Source organism: Arachis hypogaea, chromosome 5 (genome assembly GCF_003086295.3).
Source record: "Arachis hypogaea cultivar Tifrunner chromosome 5, arahy.Tifrunner.gnm2.J5K5, whole genome shotgun sequence".
NCBI lineage: Eukaryota > Viridiplantae > Streptophyta > Magnoliopsida > Fabales > Fabaceae > Arachis > Arachis hypogaea.
In genome coordinates this window covers 115,608,396-115,626,853 of record NC_092040.1, presented here as the reverse complement: position 1 = coordinate 115,626,853, position 18,458 = coordinate 115,608,396, and the positions used below count along the sequence as shown (strand labels likewise).

Below are 18,458 nucleotides of genomic sequence, written 5' to 3'. Positions count from 1 at the left end.
TTGAATCTTCATTCTCACACTCAACCACATTTGCATTCCGAGGATCTTTTTATTTGTTCTCAATTTCGGACAGTCTTTCTTCGTTCCAATGTTCTTTCTCATGATGATGAAAAGTACACTTATCTTTTCAAATTCGGGTTTTTCACTTTGATCTACCTCTTTTATTCTTTATTTGGTGTTTCTGACATTCTCTTGCTACCAATGTTTTATTTGTCACTGCATGTTTATTTATCTTCTTTTAAGATATATATAATATAGAATTTAAAATTAATAATTTATGATCTAATATTTAGAGATAAATAAAATAATTTAAAAAAATAATTGATATTGGCTTAAAAAAAATGAGTTCTATAACATTGTTGCTTTGAATATTATTGTTGTTATGGCAAAGGTGCTGGAATGCTTCACCACGTTATCTTCGTTACGAACTTACGACTTACAAGCCGTTGTATCATGTAGTGTAATTCATAGTCGAAAATATTCTTTAATAAAGTTATATAAACTTATTTCTATTGAGCCTCGATCTGCTATTACATACAATGTAAAACTATGAAGATATTAAGTGATTTCTATTTTGTTTAAAGATATTATGCAAATGTGCTTTTAAATATGATATAATAAACAAGAAAGTGATTTACATTTAGTGTGTGTGTGTATGGTACGGTTATCCAGTAGGATAAAGAAAAGATGGCTTCGTATATAATTGTTAACGATAGTAGTAGTATATTTTTTATTGGATAACAAACATAGAAGTTAGTTATTTTTTTTTTTTTAATTAGATAAGTTAGTTGTAAAAAAATGGTGAACTTGATTTGCTTTCCAAATATTATAATAAACTTTATTCATGTGGAATGAGTAAATTAAATAGTAAATACAGCAGCATTAGTTGACTAAATTATTTTGGATTGAAGGCTAAAGAGAACTAATGGTAATGGTTAGCGACGCACTTAGCGACTTAGCGTAGAGCAGAGAGTCAAGCAAACAACAAAGCCTTTCTTGATGCATGATTCATGCAGGTTTCGCATATTCAACTGTCAGTAACGGTTTTCAACATTGATTTTTAATTTCTTAGTACTGCAGACATGATATCCGGTATCTGCAAGCGCCAGTTTCTAGAATTATTTTTATTTATTCTTATCATACTTGTTAAAGTTTATCAGAGATAGAACAATAAAGATTTAAATATTTCATCACTTATGAGCTAATTTTGTAAGTTGGAGTCAAATTCACTTAATTTTATTATGATCTTACTCTATAATTTATTATAAGATTGTTGGTAGATCGCTATAAATGTTCAATCTTATAAAATTGATCAATGATAATCGTATATTTACCCTCAACTCTAATATATTATTAGAGAGTATCTAAACAAATTTTTGGCAAGTTGATTTTGTGATTTATACTCATCTAATTCTCATAATAATAGCTAGTATTAACCAAGCACGTATTAATTAACAAATTAGCTAAAGATTTTTTTTATATTACTTTTCTATTTATGATAAATTTAACGAGGGCATTTAAAATGAAAACTGCTGGTTAGCATAAACAGTAGTTAAACTAAATAGACAATTTTGAAGCGCGCAACGAGGAGATTCAAAGTATTGGCTCAAGGATAGGAAGAAAGTAGAAAGTAGACAGGATTTGGGAGATAGCAAGAAAAGCAGCACAGCATTTGAAAGCAAAAACACTGAAAAAGCAAGAGATTTTCCTTAATTAAATAGTAATAAGAAAATAGGGAAAATGTGATTATATGGTAAACTCAATGGGGCGCCGTTTGCTTAGCGTAATTCGAGGAGCATATGATATTAGTAAAATGGCACCATTCACGCCCCTTCTTTTCATGTGAATGTTGACAAAAGATAATAAGCCAATGCGAATATTGGTAACTTTGCGCTTTTGGTCTTTGAGGAATGAGTTCGTCCGGTCCTAACTGCTCCCAAACAAAGGTTTGGTTTTGATCCATTTGAGGATACATGTGATTCCATGGCGGAACACAAGCCAATCACAAGAGGAACATAATCAGAGGAATATGTCATGTGTGTTTTCCAAATTCTTGATGCTAATGGTCCTACAATCTCGTGTGATCTAATCAATTATCATACTACTAAACATGTCACATTATTATTCTATATTGTATAGTCTTTTTCTAACTAGGCCATTCTTCATTCATTTGAATTTTCATGTCTTTTCCCTCTTTATGAAATAAAATAAGCCTAAATGGATTGGCCAATGGAGTGCTCACTGGCCACTACTACTATTTTTATACATCAAACAAAGATTTTATCAAACATCATAATGATTTTGGTTTTATTTTATTTTTGACGTGAACATCATAACGATCATTGGATGAAATAAAATGATAATCCTGCCGTAACAATATACATATCCTTATTCTTTTGTAATTTATGTGCAAACTAAAATTGAAAATTAAATCATTTTTTATAATTTATATGCAATTGCTAAATTTTGCACGGGAGCCAACAAGAAGAAAATTGCTGATGATTTGCAATTTTCTTGTTTCACATACTCAAAAGAAGGGAAAAGAATAAAAAATAATGAACTGAAAATATTCATTCTATTTTCTGATATCAAATTATTTGTCCCAAAATACCGATGATATAAACAAAAATTCTTAATAATAGAAAGTTATGTGAATAGACCAAATTATTACTAATGCTATGACTGTTTGGTTAGCAAGTCGGCAATAATAAGTTAATAACTAATAAAATCGTCGATTAAAAACTAAAAATGAATCAAAGACTATTTAGATATAATGGATGAGACAAATATTTTTAAATACGCAAATAGAACACATATTAATAAATGGACGGTGTTATTAGACATTGAAAGATATTAAATTTGCAAAATGGTCGCTAAATATTCTGTAGAAAATTGTGTCATGCATAAATTAGCAAAAGATACGAAGGGATGGTTAGAAAGCGTTGTTTTATTTGGTGTAAAACTGTAAATAAATGCGAAAGTAATGATTAACAAATCAATTATACTTTAGGTACATAAAAAATCAGTACCTAAAATAATTATTTGTATAAAATATATATTAAAAATAAATTAAATAATATATATATTTATGTATAAATATATGATAAGTAATTTGATGAATAACTTTTTAGTGTGTATATATTATTTTTTTAAGAAAATTATAAATTGAAATCACATGTCATATTACTGTTTTGGCATAAAGAATGATATACTTGTTAAAAAATTGATAAAATGATTAAATTAATAATAAATAAAAATTGAGATAAACACATAGCCAATGTATATGGGGCATTTTGAAATTTGCATGGACGGAAAAGGGGGCATTTTGAAGTTTATCAAAACCCCTATTGAAGGGCGAAGCAAGTGTATAAATATTTATTTTTGGGGCTAGCAAAAAGCCTTGAATTACGCTACGTGATTGTATGGGCTAAGTCTCTTGGATAGCTTTGTTAAGTTAGGTAGTATTATAAAAGGGGGAGGAGCTTGTAATTCATTTCCATCAAGTGAGGCAGAGAAAAAAAAGAATGTCCATGGCAAGTAGTAGTAGTAATTGCTTGTTTGGGGTGTTGACATTGTTGTTGTTAGTGGTGGCGGAATGCAACCCAGTGAACTACAGGGATGCGTTGGCAAAATCATTGCTCTTCTTCCAAGGACAGAGGTCTGGAAGGCTCCCTCCCGACCAGCAGCTCAAATGGAGGTCCAACTCTGCCCTCTTCGATGGTCGTTTAGCCAATGTATGTTCATCTTCCTTCCTTCATCACTTTCACTCTACTTATTTTCCCTTTTTTCCATTCAACTTTTTCATCATGATCTACATTGCTTAACGTTTTTTTTTTCTTTTACTCTTCTCGTTAGTTTTACTGCTAGCTTCTTCATCATCAACAATGCTAAGTATATCGTTAATTCATTATTAGTTAGTAAATAAATCCACGTTAGTCCTAACTATTCACGAGACTACACGCATCCAGAAACAAATAAAGGACATTGCAATACTGAAATCATCTTAAATACTTACTTCTTTTCCAATTGCTTTGGACATGAGAGTTTTATTATTTTAGAGCATTACCTAATACCGAGCGATTCGATTTAAACAGTACGAAAGATTCTTTTCTGCACACAAAAGTCAAACAAAAAAAATTGAATAGTCACGGTCTCCTGAATCTTGGCACTGTCATTGGATTGGAAACATCACTTTCCCCTTTGCTAATTGGAGCTTTGTACTGCGCGATGCGTGCCTCTGTGCCTGTTGTTATCTTTCATCTTCACCCTACTCTGCTCTACTCTTCGCATGCATTAGTCCATTTCACTTTCCACTTTTCCTAAACTTGTTGACCAGTCAATTCGTATGACCCATTATCGTAGTTTCCCATATTCAAAACAGGGGATATTGTATTTTAGAAAAATATGTTTTTTGCTTTACATTATTTTATACTTAATTATTTATTTTTATTATCTTCTCATTAATATTTCTAATATAGAAAAAAAAAATCATTCTTCTTATGTAGTATATAATGTCTTTTCCTAAAAACAAAAAACAATAATCATTAACATAAACAAGAAGCCTTTGTATCACCATCTTCTCTGATAGTTCCTTCTTTTTATTTTTTATGTTTGTTTACATAATTCATCTCGGTTTTTATTATAATGTGTTCTTTTAATTTTTTTATATACAGTGATTAATTATTTTTAAAGCTTTCCACTTGAGGGGTAGAATATATATTGCAAAATGAAAAGTGAAGATGAAATTTTGTTTTGCAGGTGGATTTAAGTGGAGGGTACTACGATGCAGGGGACAATGTGAAGTTCAATTTTCCAATGGCATTCACGACAACGATGCTATCATGGGGGACACTTGAATATGGGAAGAGGATGGGTCCGGAAATCAAAGAAGCAAGGGCTGCAATTCGTTGGGCCACAGACTACCTTCTAAAGTGCGCGACTTCGACACCTGGGAGGCTCTATGTTGGTGTTGGAGACCCAAATGTGGACCACAAGTGTTGGGAGAGGCCAGAGGACATGGACACACTTAGAACTGTTTATTGGGTGTCTCCTCAGAACCCTGGTTCTGATGTGGCTGCTGAGACTGCTGCTGCCCTTGCTGCTGCCTCCATTGTCTTCCGAACCGTCGACCCAACATACTCCAACATCTTGTTGAGGAATGCCCAGAAGGTTTACCAGTTTGCATATCAGCATCAGGGTTCTTATAGTAGTTCCCTTAGATCAGCAGTTTGCCCTTTTTATTGCTCCTATTCTGGTTTCAAGGTAACACTACACACCAGTTATTATTCATTTGAATAATTCACTAATTTATTCATTAATAAGCATTTTGTTGTGTTGGTTGTTCAGGATGAGCTATTGTGGGGAGCTGCGTGGCTTTTCAGAGCAACAAATGCTGTTTACTACTATAATTTGGTCAAGTCCCTTGGAGCCGATGATCAACCAGATATCTTCAGCTGGGACAACAAATATGCCGGTGCACATGTCCTTCTTTCCAGGGTAAAGTAATCTAATGCACCATCTAAAAGTGTATATATATATAGAGAGAGAAGGTAATGGTGCCTGGTTATGTTTATAATGCAGAGAGCATTGGTGAACGGTGATAAGAACTTTGAACAATATAAGCAAGAAGCAGAGAATTTCATGTGCAAGATCTTGCCCAACTCTCCGTCTTCAAGCACACAATATACACAAGGTAAGTAAAAGTAAGAAATAAATATAATTTGAAAATGAAAATATAATTAATTAATTAAGGAATTGACGCGCAGGGGGACTTATGTACAAGCTTCCTGATAGCAACCTGCAGTACGTGACATCGATAACATTCTTGCTTACAACATACTCCAAGTATATGGCGGCCACAAAGCACACATTCAACTGCGGTGGGGGAGTCCTGGTGACTCCAAATACATTGAGGAGTATTGCGAAAAGGCAGGTAGACTACATATTAGGAGAGAACCCATTGAAGATGTCATACATGGTAGGGTATGGTCCATACTATCCCAAGAGGATTCACCACAGAGGATCTTCCTTGCCTTCACTATCAGCTCATCCGCAGGCAATAGGTTGTGATGGAGGCTTCCAACCATTCTACTATTCAATGAATCCAAACCCTAACATACTCCTTGGAGCCATAGTTGGAGGTCCCAACCAGAATGACGGATTCCCCGATGAGCGCGGTGATTACAGCCACTCCGAGCCTGCAACTTACATCAATGCCGCTCTTGTCGGCCCATTAGCCTACTTTGCTGCTACTGCTTGACTGCTAGTGCTTTCCCTTACGACTTACGGCCTTAAGCCTAATTAATTAACTGTAGATACAACAAAAACATCTACTTAACCCTCTAGTCTTGTTTTAGTTTTACCATCCACAACCACAAATACTTATGTTGTACGCCGTGTGGTGCATTATATATCTCATAGCACCCCAAAAATTTATGTCATCGTCATTCATCAAGTCAAATATATTATGATTCCCTACTCTCTACAATACCGAAATACCCATATCTTGTGCATTTTGATGGCGTTCTCTAAAGCTAAGGAGTAAGCAGTAATTTAAGCAAAGTGACATCAATGAATTTGGTAATTGTGATTTGTGAATGCTAAGAGATGTTTTGTCATCAATAAAATGTTAAGTGAATAGTACTGAATAAGATACACAAATAATAATGGCATGGGAACTTAGCTTATTATGTAAGGTTATACCCACTAAAGATCTTATTTGGATAATTATTTTTTTGCTGAAGTACTTAGGTGGTTGTTATGTTGATGTTTTAGTTTTATAGTGTTTTCCCAACTCGTTTTGTTAAATATGTGGTTGAATGATAACTTCCTTGAATTCTACTATTATTTACACTGTGGCATCTAAGATGTAGAGTATTATCCGTGAATAGGGATGCCTTTCTTTAGTGTAAATGTCTAATGATTTCAAATTCCTAACAATTTGATGTTGAAGAAAGCTTCAATTTTCTACTTTGTTGCTTTGGCTGCTGTTTCTAAAAGGCTACATACTACTTACATTTCCTTTGTCATGTTTTTCTCAGAGATCGAGTTGAAGAAGAAGACGGAGGAATTGAACAAGAGAATTTCTGATTTAGAAGAGAGAATTGCAAAGGGAGAATAAGAATTCTTGGTTGAATATCCCAACTGAAGAGTCTATTTTTTCCCCTCTTGCCTAATGGCCTAAGTTTTCTCAGATTTAAAACTAGAAAGTAGATAATCGTTATAGAGAAGAAAAGGAAGTCAGGAATGCGGCTGAGAAAATTTGTAAAGAGAAATCAGCTGAGCTTGAGCGGATTCAGAGCGAGAAATCAGCTGCCGAGGGAAAGGTAATACTGTGCTATAGTCTAGAAAAGATAGTCATTGATAAACTGGTCAAATATGTTGGGATGAGATTGGCACAGAATTCACTGCAGCTGTGATGAACTTTTTTGAGACTGCAAGATTGCCAACAGGCGCTAATGTCACTTGGGTAGCATTGGCTCCGAAATTCGTTGGGGCAAAGGAGATTAAAGACCTCAGACCTATCAGTATGGTTGGCTGTGTCTATAAAGTTATTTCTAAAATATTGACACAGAGAATGAGGGGTGTTATGCCAAGCCTAGTGGGGGAATCACAGAGTACTTTTGTAAAAGGGAAAAAGATACATGATGGAGGCTTAATAGCATGTGAAACTGTGCAATGGTTAAAACTGAAGAAGAAGGCTTCAGCGATCATTAAACTAGACTTCCAAAAAGCTTATGACAGAGTAAAATGGTGCTTCGTTGACAATATACTTGAGAAGATGGGTTTCAGAAGAACATGGAGGGCGTGGGTGAGGGAGTATGTTACATCGGCATCTATATCTATTTTAATTAATGGATCACCGTCGAAACCTTTCAAAATGGAAAGGGGGATACGTCAAGGAGACCCGCTATCACCGTTTTTGTTTGTCCTAGTGATAGATGTCCTGAACAGAATGATTGGGGAGGCGGTTAGAAACAGTCGGATATCTCCTCTATTCGTCGGTAGGGATAAGATAGAGCTATCACACCTACAATTTGCTGATGACACTATTTTATTCTGTCTGCCAGAGGAGCAAACTGTCAGGAACTACAAGAGGCTTTTGAGGTGCTTTAAAATGATGTCAGGGTTGAGCATCAACTTCGAGAAGTCTAACTTGATACCAGTGAACTGCAGCCAGGAGTGGGTCAACCGGATGTGTTAGCTACTAGGTTACCAGGAGGCAGCTCTGCCGGTGCGGTACCTTGGAATTAGCTTGGGAGCGAATCCAAGGTTGGTAAAAACTTGGAAGCTGGTGATTGATAAGGTGGAAGAGAAACTCAGCTTGTGGAAAGCAAAGGTTCTTAGCAAGGCTGGAAAGCTGGTACTCATCAAGTCAGTTATCAACAGCCTGCCTATTTATTACCTGAGCTTGTACAAGATGCCAAACGCGGTTGCACGGAGAATTATCTCTCTACAGAGAAAATTCTTTTGGAGAAAAGATGATGGACGACCTGGTATGGCACTAGTGAAATGAGAGATGATCCAGGCACCAAAGAAGCTAGAAGGATTGGGGGTGGGTGATGTGGTGGTCCAAAACACAGCATTATTGTTTAAATGGTGGTGGCGGTTCTCTAAGGAGGATTGTCCCCCTATGGAAGAGGATTGTATGTTCTTGCAATAGCTTGAACCCAAATCACTTGTTGTCAACTCAAATACTACCAAAGAGGGGAGGACTGTGGAGAGACATATGTCAAGTATAAATAAAGGAGCAACATGTCAGACAGAAGATGATTGATGGGCTAGCTCTGGAAGTAGGAGATGGTAGGTCCACCAGATTTTAGAAAGATACATGGCTACAAGTGGGAAAATTGAAAGATAACTTTCCGAGACTCTTCTTGATTTCAAACCAAAAAGTATCAATTGTCGGGGATTGTGGGTTCTGGGATGGGATAGAGTGGGTGTGGCACTTCCAATGGAGAAGGGAACTATGACAATGGGAGACAAATGTACTGAACCAACTACTACATGTCCTGCAATTTGTTAGATTGATAGCAGATGTGCAAGATAGAGCGGTGTGAAAATTTAACAAGGAAGGCATTTATTCAACTAATTCATTTGTGCAGCTTTTACGGGAAGAGACTATGGATGAGGAGATGCTGAGCTACAAATTCACAAAAGAAATTTGGAAAGGCCTAGTTCCGCCACGAGTGGAGTTGTTCACATGGTTTGTTTTGGTAGGCCGAGTTAATACAAAGGATTGGCTTAGTAGACTGGGAATCATACAACAGAATGATACTATGTGTACGTTATGTAAGAAAGAAGCTGAAAATATAAAACATCTGCTTATTACCTGTGAGTACTCTTGGCAGGTGTGGTGTGCTTGGACCTGGCGTTTGGCCAGGAGTAGATTATCCCTGGTACTGTGAAATAGCAATTTGAGAGTTGGAGATCTGTCCCAATGAGAAAAGATGTTTGCAAGTATTGGCTAGTTAGTTTCTTCTCAGTGATATGGACTATTTGGTTACGCAGGAATGATCTCATTTTTCACAATAAGATAACAGGGGTTAGAGAATGCGTTGATCAATCCTTTTCATATGCCACGGAATGGTGTTGTAAGTGACTCATGTTGTTGATGGCAATGCCGAAGATGACATAGGAGTTGCACAACTATTATGGATTATTTTATCTTTTTTGCTCCACATGTGTGTTGAGCTCTTTCTTTCAAAAAAAAACTGGTCAAATATGTCAGGCAAAAATATTTCTCTCTTGGATTATTCCTCACTTGATTTAATGATGCTAGTCAGTTATTTGATTCCTGGTGATTCCCTCGTTGTTATTTATTTATCATTTTTTCTTTGAAACTGTTGAATTTTGCAGGCAAATTCAAATGAGGACTTGTACCAAAGATCACAAGAGTACAATATGAGTCGTCTGTCAGATCTTGAAGCAGCTAACGAGACTGTTAAAGTAAGTTTTTTTAGTCTGATCTTTCTTTCTCACCTGCTAATGCAGTTCTGCTGTTTTCTATGCTGGCATCGTTCTTCATGATGGCACTGGAATTCAACTTGTATTCTGATTCCTAACATGGTCTTTCTTTCTTTCACTTTGCTTACCGTGATTGTCAACAGAAGCAAGTAAAGGATTTAACAGCAGAAGTAGCAAAGTGCAAAGAATGTATGGGGGAATCATGTAAACAATTGGATTCCTTGATAGATAAAACAAAGGCCCTTGGACTGCGTAGAGAGGACACTGACACAGAGACACAAAATCATGTTTGGCGGAAAAGACATAGACAGAAATAATGTGTCCAGAGACGCTGAATTAGTGTATTTTGTGTCCATCCTGATAGAAAAGACACAGAGACACTAATAAGGGACACAACTTATTTTTCATTTTTTCTTTTATTATTCTTGTTAATTTTTCATAATTATATTTTTTATTATTATATTTTTCATCTTAAATTTTTTGAACAAAAAAAATGAGAATAAATTGGATTTTCATAATTTGTTCTAATTTATCACCAAACAGAATACAAGAACACAAAATTTTGTGTCTCTGTCCATCAGTGTCTTGTCCTATCCTGTTCTCAGAAACAAATGCAGCATTGAGGTTTGTACAGATTTCCAACGTTGTAATTTTTTATCCTTTTTATTATACACTTCTGTGCCCATAAGTTATAATATCGTAGTAGAGTGGGCTTTCTTTATAGGAGACTTGTTCTTCTCAAAAGGAGATAATATCCAAACAGGAGGAGCAGTTAGCAACTCACAAGAAGTTGAGGTAGGGCAATTTGACTTATATGTATCACATGGAGAGGTTTCTTACCTTTGTGGCTTTGTTAAAATTTTATTGGAAATAATTAAATGGTATTATATATATAGTCCTCATTTGATTACTAGATTTGATGCCAACATCTATTTTATTTTTTTTAGATGGATGCTAGGTCTATGCTTGAAGATCAGACCAGAATCATACATGAACTGCAGGATAAATTAGCAGCTAAGGAAGTTCAAATAGTTGAAAGAGAGAAGCTGAGGAATGAAATGCACAACACCAATATGGTAATACTCATCTCCACATTTCCTCTTCAGTTGTATGTCAAATGTACCAATGGTCATTATTCTAATTTTCAAATTGTAGGAGCTCAAAGGAAATATTCGTGTGTTCTGCCGTGTGGACCTTTGCTATCAGATGATGGCACAGGAACTAAGATGGCCGTTTCTTCAACAGAAGTACTTGGCCGGGGAATTGAATTGGTTCACAATGGTATATGCACAAATTTCTTAGCACCATTCTCTCTGCTATTATTGTTTGTTATGATTTTCACTTAGTGCCTATGCTTGCCAAACAAGTATAACAATGCCATGTTGATGATCAACAGGGAAGAAGCATCTTTTTACCTTTGACAGGGTGTTTAATCACGACGCTTCTCAGAATGACGTATTCCTAGACATATCCCCGCTGGTGCAGAGTGCACTTGATGGATACAAGGTTGATTTTTTACTTTGACATGGCATACTCAACACTTTAGGTTTTCTTTTTGGTACAAACTGCATTGACAAGAGGGTCATGGCTTGTTATGGCAGGTGTGTATCTTTGCGTATGAGCAAACAGGTTCGGGGAAAACTTACACAAGGATAGGCAGGCCTGATGCTCCAGATTTGAAAGGGTTGATACCACGTTCTCTAGAATAGATATTCCAGATTAGTCAATCTTTGAAAGATCAGGGTTGGAAGTACAAAATGCAGGTTGGTACCTAGTATACTTCGTCCTGGTTTTCATGTGGTTATACGTATGAATGGGAGCTGAAATATTCTGTTAACATTTGTAGGCATCAAGCTTGGAAATATATAATGAGACCATCAGGGATTTGTTATCAAATAGGCCATGTGGGATTGACCAGACACGAACAGACAATAGTGTTCCTGGCAAGCAGTACAAACTTGTTGCAAACGGAAACACACACGTTTCTGACCTAACCATTGTGGATGTTTGTAGCGTGAACAAGATTTCCTCACTTCTAAAACAGGCTGCACAATGCAGGTATGGTTTGGTTTATATATGTTGGATCCTCCAATACAATGCTTGAACGAAATTTCTTGAGCAGAGAGCATGTGCAAGAACCTGTGTGCTCTTTCACATGAATTGGAAATGAAATATTATTCTCTTCCAAGTTCCAACTAATCATATCCGTAATACATAATACATTTTTATTCTTGTTTTACAATTTACTTATAACTTAAGATTTGTGTCCTTTCTCTTCTTTCAGGTCTGTGGGGAGGACACAGATGAATGAACAATCATCTGGAAGCCATTTTGTCTTTACTTTGCGTATTTGTGGGATACTTGAGGTACTTGATTTCTAATATACATTGATAAACTTTTATTATTTTTCATTCTGAGATACATTTGTAAAAATCTTTGTACTGTTCTTCTGTCCTAATACTTTATTTTCTGATGCGTGTAGAACACGGAACAACAAGCAAATTCGGACAGAGCGGCAAATTCAGACAGCCACACGCCCTCCGAAGGCCTTTGGTTTAATCAAAGGGAAAAAATGAAGAACCCTCTTTTGATGTTATAGGATTGATGACTACATAACACACAATTTGCCATTTGATGACGTTAACAATGCTTTTGATCTCACGAAGGAAGGAAAGTGCCTGTGTTGTGTTATTCACATGCCAAGATAATTCTTGTGGATTTCTATACAAGGAAAACAGTCCAAGATCCCTCTTAGTATTCATGTATTGTATTGCGTATCTTATTTGAAGCTGACTTATATTGAGAAGAAGAAGAAGAAGAATATATACATGAAATTGTGAACGCGTCAAAGTCTTAATGTCTAACGACTCCAATTAGAATATACCAGTCGGAGTATATGACTTGGCTCCAGCTGTGCCACAATCTAGAGAGTAGCTTTTCGTCAAGTTGGAAGTTACCAAATTACCCATTTAATTACCCCAAAGCTTCAAATAAAGACTTATTTTAGTATAAATTTTCACGTGAGTCACTCTAGTAATAGAATAGTATTTCATTAAGAAGATAAATAAATTTTCCATATATTTGAGATTTTTTTTATATATATAATGGCTTATAGGTTCATGGACAATCTTTAATACTCGAAGCTACAGTTTTTTAATCAACCACCCCGTTCTCCACTCAACTAATATGTCAAAGGCTCAAAGCTGTGGATTTTTCTTTGTCCTTCTAATAAATTTTAGTTTACGATTTTTGAAGATATTATGGAATTTCAAACTTGTGATGTGTCCATAGACTCTTCATTAATTCCAAAAATTGGTCATTCTTCAATAGCTTTGTCACATTCAACTAACCATTCTTTGTTGTACTATATATATGGGGAGTTCTCCGGGTAAATGGGTAATAATAGCTAAGGATGCCTGAGATTTGACCAACTAATGAATTGAAAACAGGTGATAAGAGGAGTAGTGAATCAATGTTGCATTAAGTAAGTGGCTTCTAGATAAGTATAGTAACTTTGAAAAGTTTACCGTATGGACAATTATGTAATTTTAAAGGCCAAACATTTTTTGTGCGAGGTGGGCCTATAACTATGTGGGCAAAAACGCAACAAATGAAAGAATGTTTGGTCTTCAACAAAAAAGGAAAAATGAATGTATTTTGGAGTTTGGACACAAATGATATAATAAGCATGTATTTTGGAGTTTGGACACAAATGATATAATAAGCTGTCACAAAAAAAAAATGATATAATAAGCTGGAGAGGCACAGACCGAAAAGAGGCCAATGTGAATGAAAAAAAACAAAGAGTAACGTATTTTTAGCACTTAATCGACTTAGGTTGGTCGAGTAGTCAGTTCACTCGTCTGTTTAAGCAAGTATCGGGAGTGGGGGTTCGAATTCTGTCTTGTGCATGCAGCAACCCATTGGCCAACGGCAGACCCTTAAATGGAGCTCAAATCCGGGACGGATTAGTTCTTGACTTGTTGGGTTAGAGAATACCGTGAAAAATCCAAAAACAAAACTTATTTTTAGCACTTTGAAAATTAACATTAGTTATGGTCATAGAAGTTTTTAAGTTGTTGCCATTAGCTTTTGTCATAATTTTATATTACTATAATAATGAAATGTCTAACAAAAAATAATATATATTACTCATAAAATAGTAAATTGTAGAAGTCCTAAACTCTAAATCTTATAATAGTGAAATCTTAAAAAAAATTATTAGAATGTTACTAAATAAATATACTAATTATTCTAAAATCTTATATTTTAAAGCTTTTTTGTAAAATTTTAAGATTGTATTATCGTTTAATTTATATAGTAAAACTTCATAATTAAATAAGTAATTTATAGTATTACTTCTGAATTTTAATATTAACATATTTAGATGACTACTATATTTATCAGTGGATACTTCAATAAAAATTCTATAATTATTTTTATGTGAATTTTGATGTGATTAATATACAATTCTATTTAGTATTAGTGTACAATTCACTTAGATTACAACTATCACACAACTATCACCACCATCAATAATATACCGTTGACTGGTCCATGAAGCTTTATTAGATGTTCTGGATGCACCTTTCTTCTCTTTTTTTTTTCTTATTTAGTGATTCTTCTATGCTAATTATGGTGTTTATGGGCCGGGTTGAATTTGAGTAGACTCGGATTCGGTCTTAAAAGTTTATCAGAGTCCATTTTGACGCAACTCTGGAGTGACTTATAATATATTGAGTTGTCCTGATACAAAATTAGTATATACAATTCTGTAAATTTTATATATTAAAATAATAAAATTTTATTTTTAAAAATTAAATTTAACAAATATTATATCATATTTATACTAAAATAAATTATTTTAAAATAAAAATAATATCATATAATATAAAAAATATTAATTTAAGTATAAAAATATAATATAATATTATTAATTTCACTCTAAAATATATATTTTATTGTAAAAGACAATTTTTCAAATCGGACTGAATGACCCAAAATATAACTCAAACTTGATCCGAAAATAACACCGAATAGAAGTAACAAATCTTAATCTGGTAAAATATGCTTCGGATCCGAACCGGGTTTCAATCCGAGTTAGATCTTGAACATTAGACAGATAGCATACAAGTTGGTTTGCACTCCAAATAAAATTCCATTTAGTTGGTAACCACATAACTTGTATATCAAATTTATTAATTAATTTCAGTGCTAATTTAACACAAAATGCTAATTTTGAAATTCTCTAAAAACAAGTCATTTATAAAATTATATATCTATATGTAATTCTGACCCTTCTCTCTTCAGAAACATAATGGGGCAGTCATTATCATAAAAAAATTTCTCAAATGAGGAACAATGTCGCAATTATTCAGCAAAGGAACTATGTATGTTAGGCTTTGTTTGGTAATGGTCTCAAACCAACAATATAGATACACTTAGAGACACAAAATTATTTGAAAACAATCTTTATCTTTATAGTAATACAAATAGAGAGACTTTTTATTGATGTAGCGTTCATATATTATGTTTGGAAGTTTATTTGTTTAGGTGTTATCATTAAAAAATTTTAAAATTTTATTTATAAATTATAATATTATTTATTTAAGATGTTACTTTTTAAATTTTTAAATGCGCTTTCTTAGGTTGTTAGGTATTTAGTTGTTAATATTGTTGAACTAATTATTTGCTTAGGTTTCGTCACTATAAATTTTTAAAATTTTAATTATAAATTATAAATTATAAATTATTATTTGTTTAGGTTGTTATTTTTTAAATTTAAGTTATTTGCTTAGGTTGTTATTTTTTAGATTTTAAGTTATTTTGCTTAGGTGGTTATCTTTTAAATTTTAATTTATTTATTTATTTATAGTAATACAAATAGGGAGCTCTTATGCTAACGTGACACTCATACAGTCATATGTTGAGTTTAGGAATTTATTTGCTTAGGTATCGTCACTAGAAATTTTTAGAATTATATTTTATTTGTTTAAGTGGTACTTTTTAAATTTTAAGTTATTTGCTCAGGTTGTTACTTTTTAAATTTTAAGTTATTTGCTTAGGTGTCGTCACTAAAAATTTTTAAAATTTTATCTATAAATTATAAATTATTATTTGTTTAGGTTGTTACTTTTTAAATTTAAGTTATTTACTTAGGTTGTTTTGCTTAGATTGTTTTTTTTATTTTCAATTATTTGCATATTACTCTTTTAAATCATAAATTATTATTATTTGCTTAAATTGTTACTTTTTAATTTTAAGTTATTTGTTCGTAAACTAAAATTTTTAAAAGAAATAGTTTAAATTTATTTTAAATCAAATTTATTCCTAAGCTAATAAATTCACGTAATTATTGTGATTTATAACTAAGTATGGATTAATTTTTACGTAATAACAATAATAATTAATAATTATTCAATTAGTTTTCATGTAACAATAATAATTTTGTATTATTATTTGGTTAAGTTATTACTTTTTAATTTTAAGTTATTTGCTTATAAATTAAAAATTTTGAAAAAATTTATTTAAATTTATTTTAATTCAATACAAATGTGGAGACTTTTTTCTGACAGGATGCTCATACATTAAGTTATTTTTAAATTTTAGATTATTTTGCTTAGGTAGTTATTTTTAAATTTTAAGTTATTTGTTTAGGTTATTATTTTTTAAATTTTAAGTTATTTACAGATTACTTTTTTAAATCATAGATTATTATTTACTTAAGTTATTACTTTTTAATTTAAGTTATTTACTCATAAATTAAAATTTTTGAAAAAATTAATTTAAATTTATTAAACTAAATAAAAATATTATTTAATTATTTAAATTTTTCTAAGATAAATTTTATTTATAAATTAAGTAACAACTTTTGTCGCATAAGATAAATTATATTTATAAATTTTGCTAAGATAAGTTTTAATACGGTAATAATGTCTGAATTACATTTTCTAAGAGAGTACGTAATAAAATGAAGAGAATACATAATAAAATTAAGAGAGTACATGTATTTTTTATTCAATTAAAAATAAAAAAATTAATTATTATTATTATTGATAAAAAAAATTCAGTGAATTTGGTAATTGTGATTTGTGAATGCTAAGAGACATTTTGTCATCAATAAAATGTTAAGTGAATGGTACTGAATAAGGTACACAAATAATAATGGCATGGAAACTTAGCTCATTATATAAGGTTATACTCACTAGGGTTGAAAGTGAATTAAATCAACTCATGAGCTAGCTCGAATTCGACTCGTTAATAACTCAATAAACTAAAAATACGTCATTCTGAGAAGCTTTGTGATCAAACACCCTGTCAAAGGTAAAAAATGCTTCTTCACTGTTGATCATCAACGATGGCATTGTTATACTTGTTTGGCAAGCATAGGCATTAAGTGAAAATCATAACAAACAATAATAGCAGAGAGAATGGTGCTAAGAAATTTGTGCATATACTATTTACTTTTGTCATAATTTTATATTACTATAATAATGAAATGTCTAACAAAAAATAATATATATGACTCATGAAATAGTAAATTGTAGAAGTCCTAAATCCTAAGTGTGTGTTTGGATTACAGTTTGCAAACTAGAGTTTGCATAAAATTGATTTTGTAAAATTGATTTTGATGATTAGTTTTGGTTAACGTGATTTATGTTTGGTAATCTTTATATCAAAATTGATTATAGTTAAATAAATATTGTTTGGATTATACTACTCAAAATCACTTTTAGATAAAAAATTACTAAAATAGACATTAATTTTATATACCTGCAAAATCAGAATACTATAAAAAATAATATAAAAAATATTTATCATATAAATAAAATAAATACAATAAAAAATAAAAATATAAAAGAGAGTACTATAAATTTTATAATGTCACACAAAAAGAAAATATTCTATAATTTTTTTTAGTATCGTCAGTACTCTTTAATTTAGTATTATTTTAGACTATAAATTTTTATTATTTATGACTCTATTGTCACTTATAATTAATTTTTTATTTATTTTATCCTTTTTTTATAGGATCATAATTTATATTATTCAAAATTTTGATAATAAACGTAGTATATAATAATTACAATTACAATTACAAATTTTATAAATTCAGACTAAAAAATAAAAAAATTAATACAAAACAAAAATAGAGTACATCAAAGAATAGAGAAAAAAAATGATACAGATAAGAAATAATAAAAATTCCATAAAACTAACAACATATATTATATGAACAAAAAAATACCATAAAACGTAAATAAAATTCATATGAATAAAATCAAATAAAAATAAAAAAATTTCAATTTGTTAGTGATTGAAATAAATTTGAACGATTTTGATGAAAAAAATGGAACTAAAAAATTATGAAGAAGTAGGAAGAACTACAAAGAATGACTGTGAAGATAATAGTTACTAGTATCATTCTTATAGAAGAAAATGAAGGGTAAGGTTGGTAAAAAAGGAATATTTTAACTTCTCCTAAACATGAA

General features: G+C 32.0%; 2 protein-coding genes across 2 annotated transcripts; both read left to right on the top strand.

Moving 5' to 3' along the window:
- Positions 1 to 3,310: 3,310 nt before the first annotated feature.
- Positions 3,311 to 6,487, top strand: LOC112803135 (endoglucanase 9). Its single transcript, XM_025846636.3, has 5 exons — positions 3,311 to 3,734; positions 4,759 to 5,262; positions 5,347 to 5,496; positions 5,581 to 5,692; positions 5,766 to 6,487. The coding sequence occupies exons 1-5, from the start codon at positions 3,525 to 3,527 to the stop codon at positions 6,257 to 6,259; spliced, it is 1,470 nt and encodes a 489-aa protein (XP_025702421.1). The 5' UTR covers positions 3,311 to 3,524; the 3' UTR covers positions 6,260 to 6,487.
- Positions 6,488 to 7,172: 685 nt separating this feature from the next.
- LOC112803137 (kinesin-like protein KIN-14C) lies at positions 7,173 to 12,810 on the top strand. The gene is made up of 10 exons (XM_072237943.1): positions 7,173 to 9,948; positions 10,110 to 10,590; positions 10,691 to 10,761; positions 10,914 to 11,042; positions 11,122 to 11,247; positions 11,363 to 11,472; positions 11,568 to 11,729; positions 11,813 to 12,024; positions 12,251 to 12,332; positions 12,449 to 12,810. The coding sequence occupies exons 7-10, from the start codon at positions 11,724 to 11,726 to the stop codon at positions 12,563 to 12,565; spliced, it is 417 nt and encodes a 138-aa protein (XP_072094044.1). The 5' UTR covers positions 7,173 to 9,948; positions 10,110 to 10,590; positions 10,691 to 10,761; positions 10,914 to 11,042; positions 11,122 to 11,247; positions 11,363 to 11,472; positions 11,568 to 11,723; the 3' UTR covers positions 12,566 to 12,810.
- Positions 12,811 to 18,458: the final 5,648 nt, after the last annotated feature.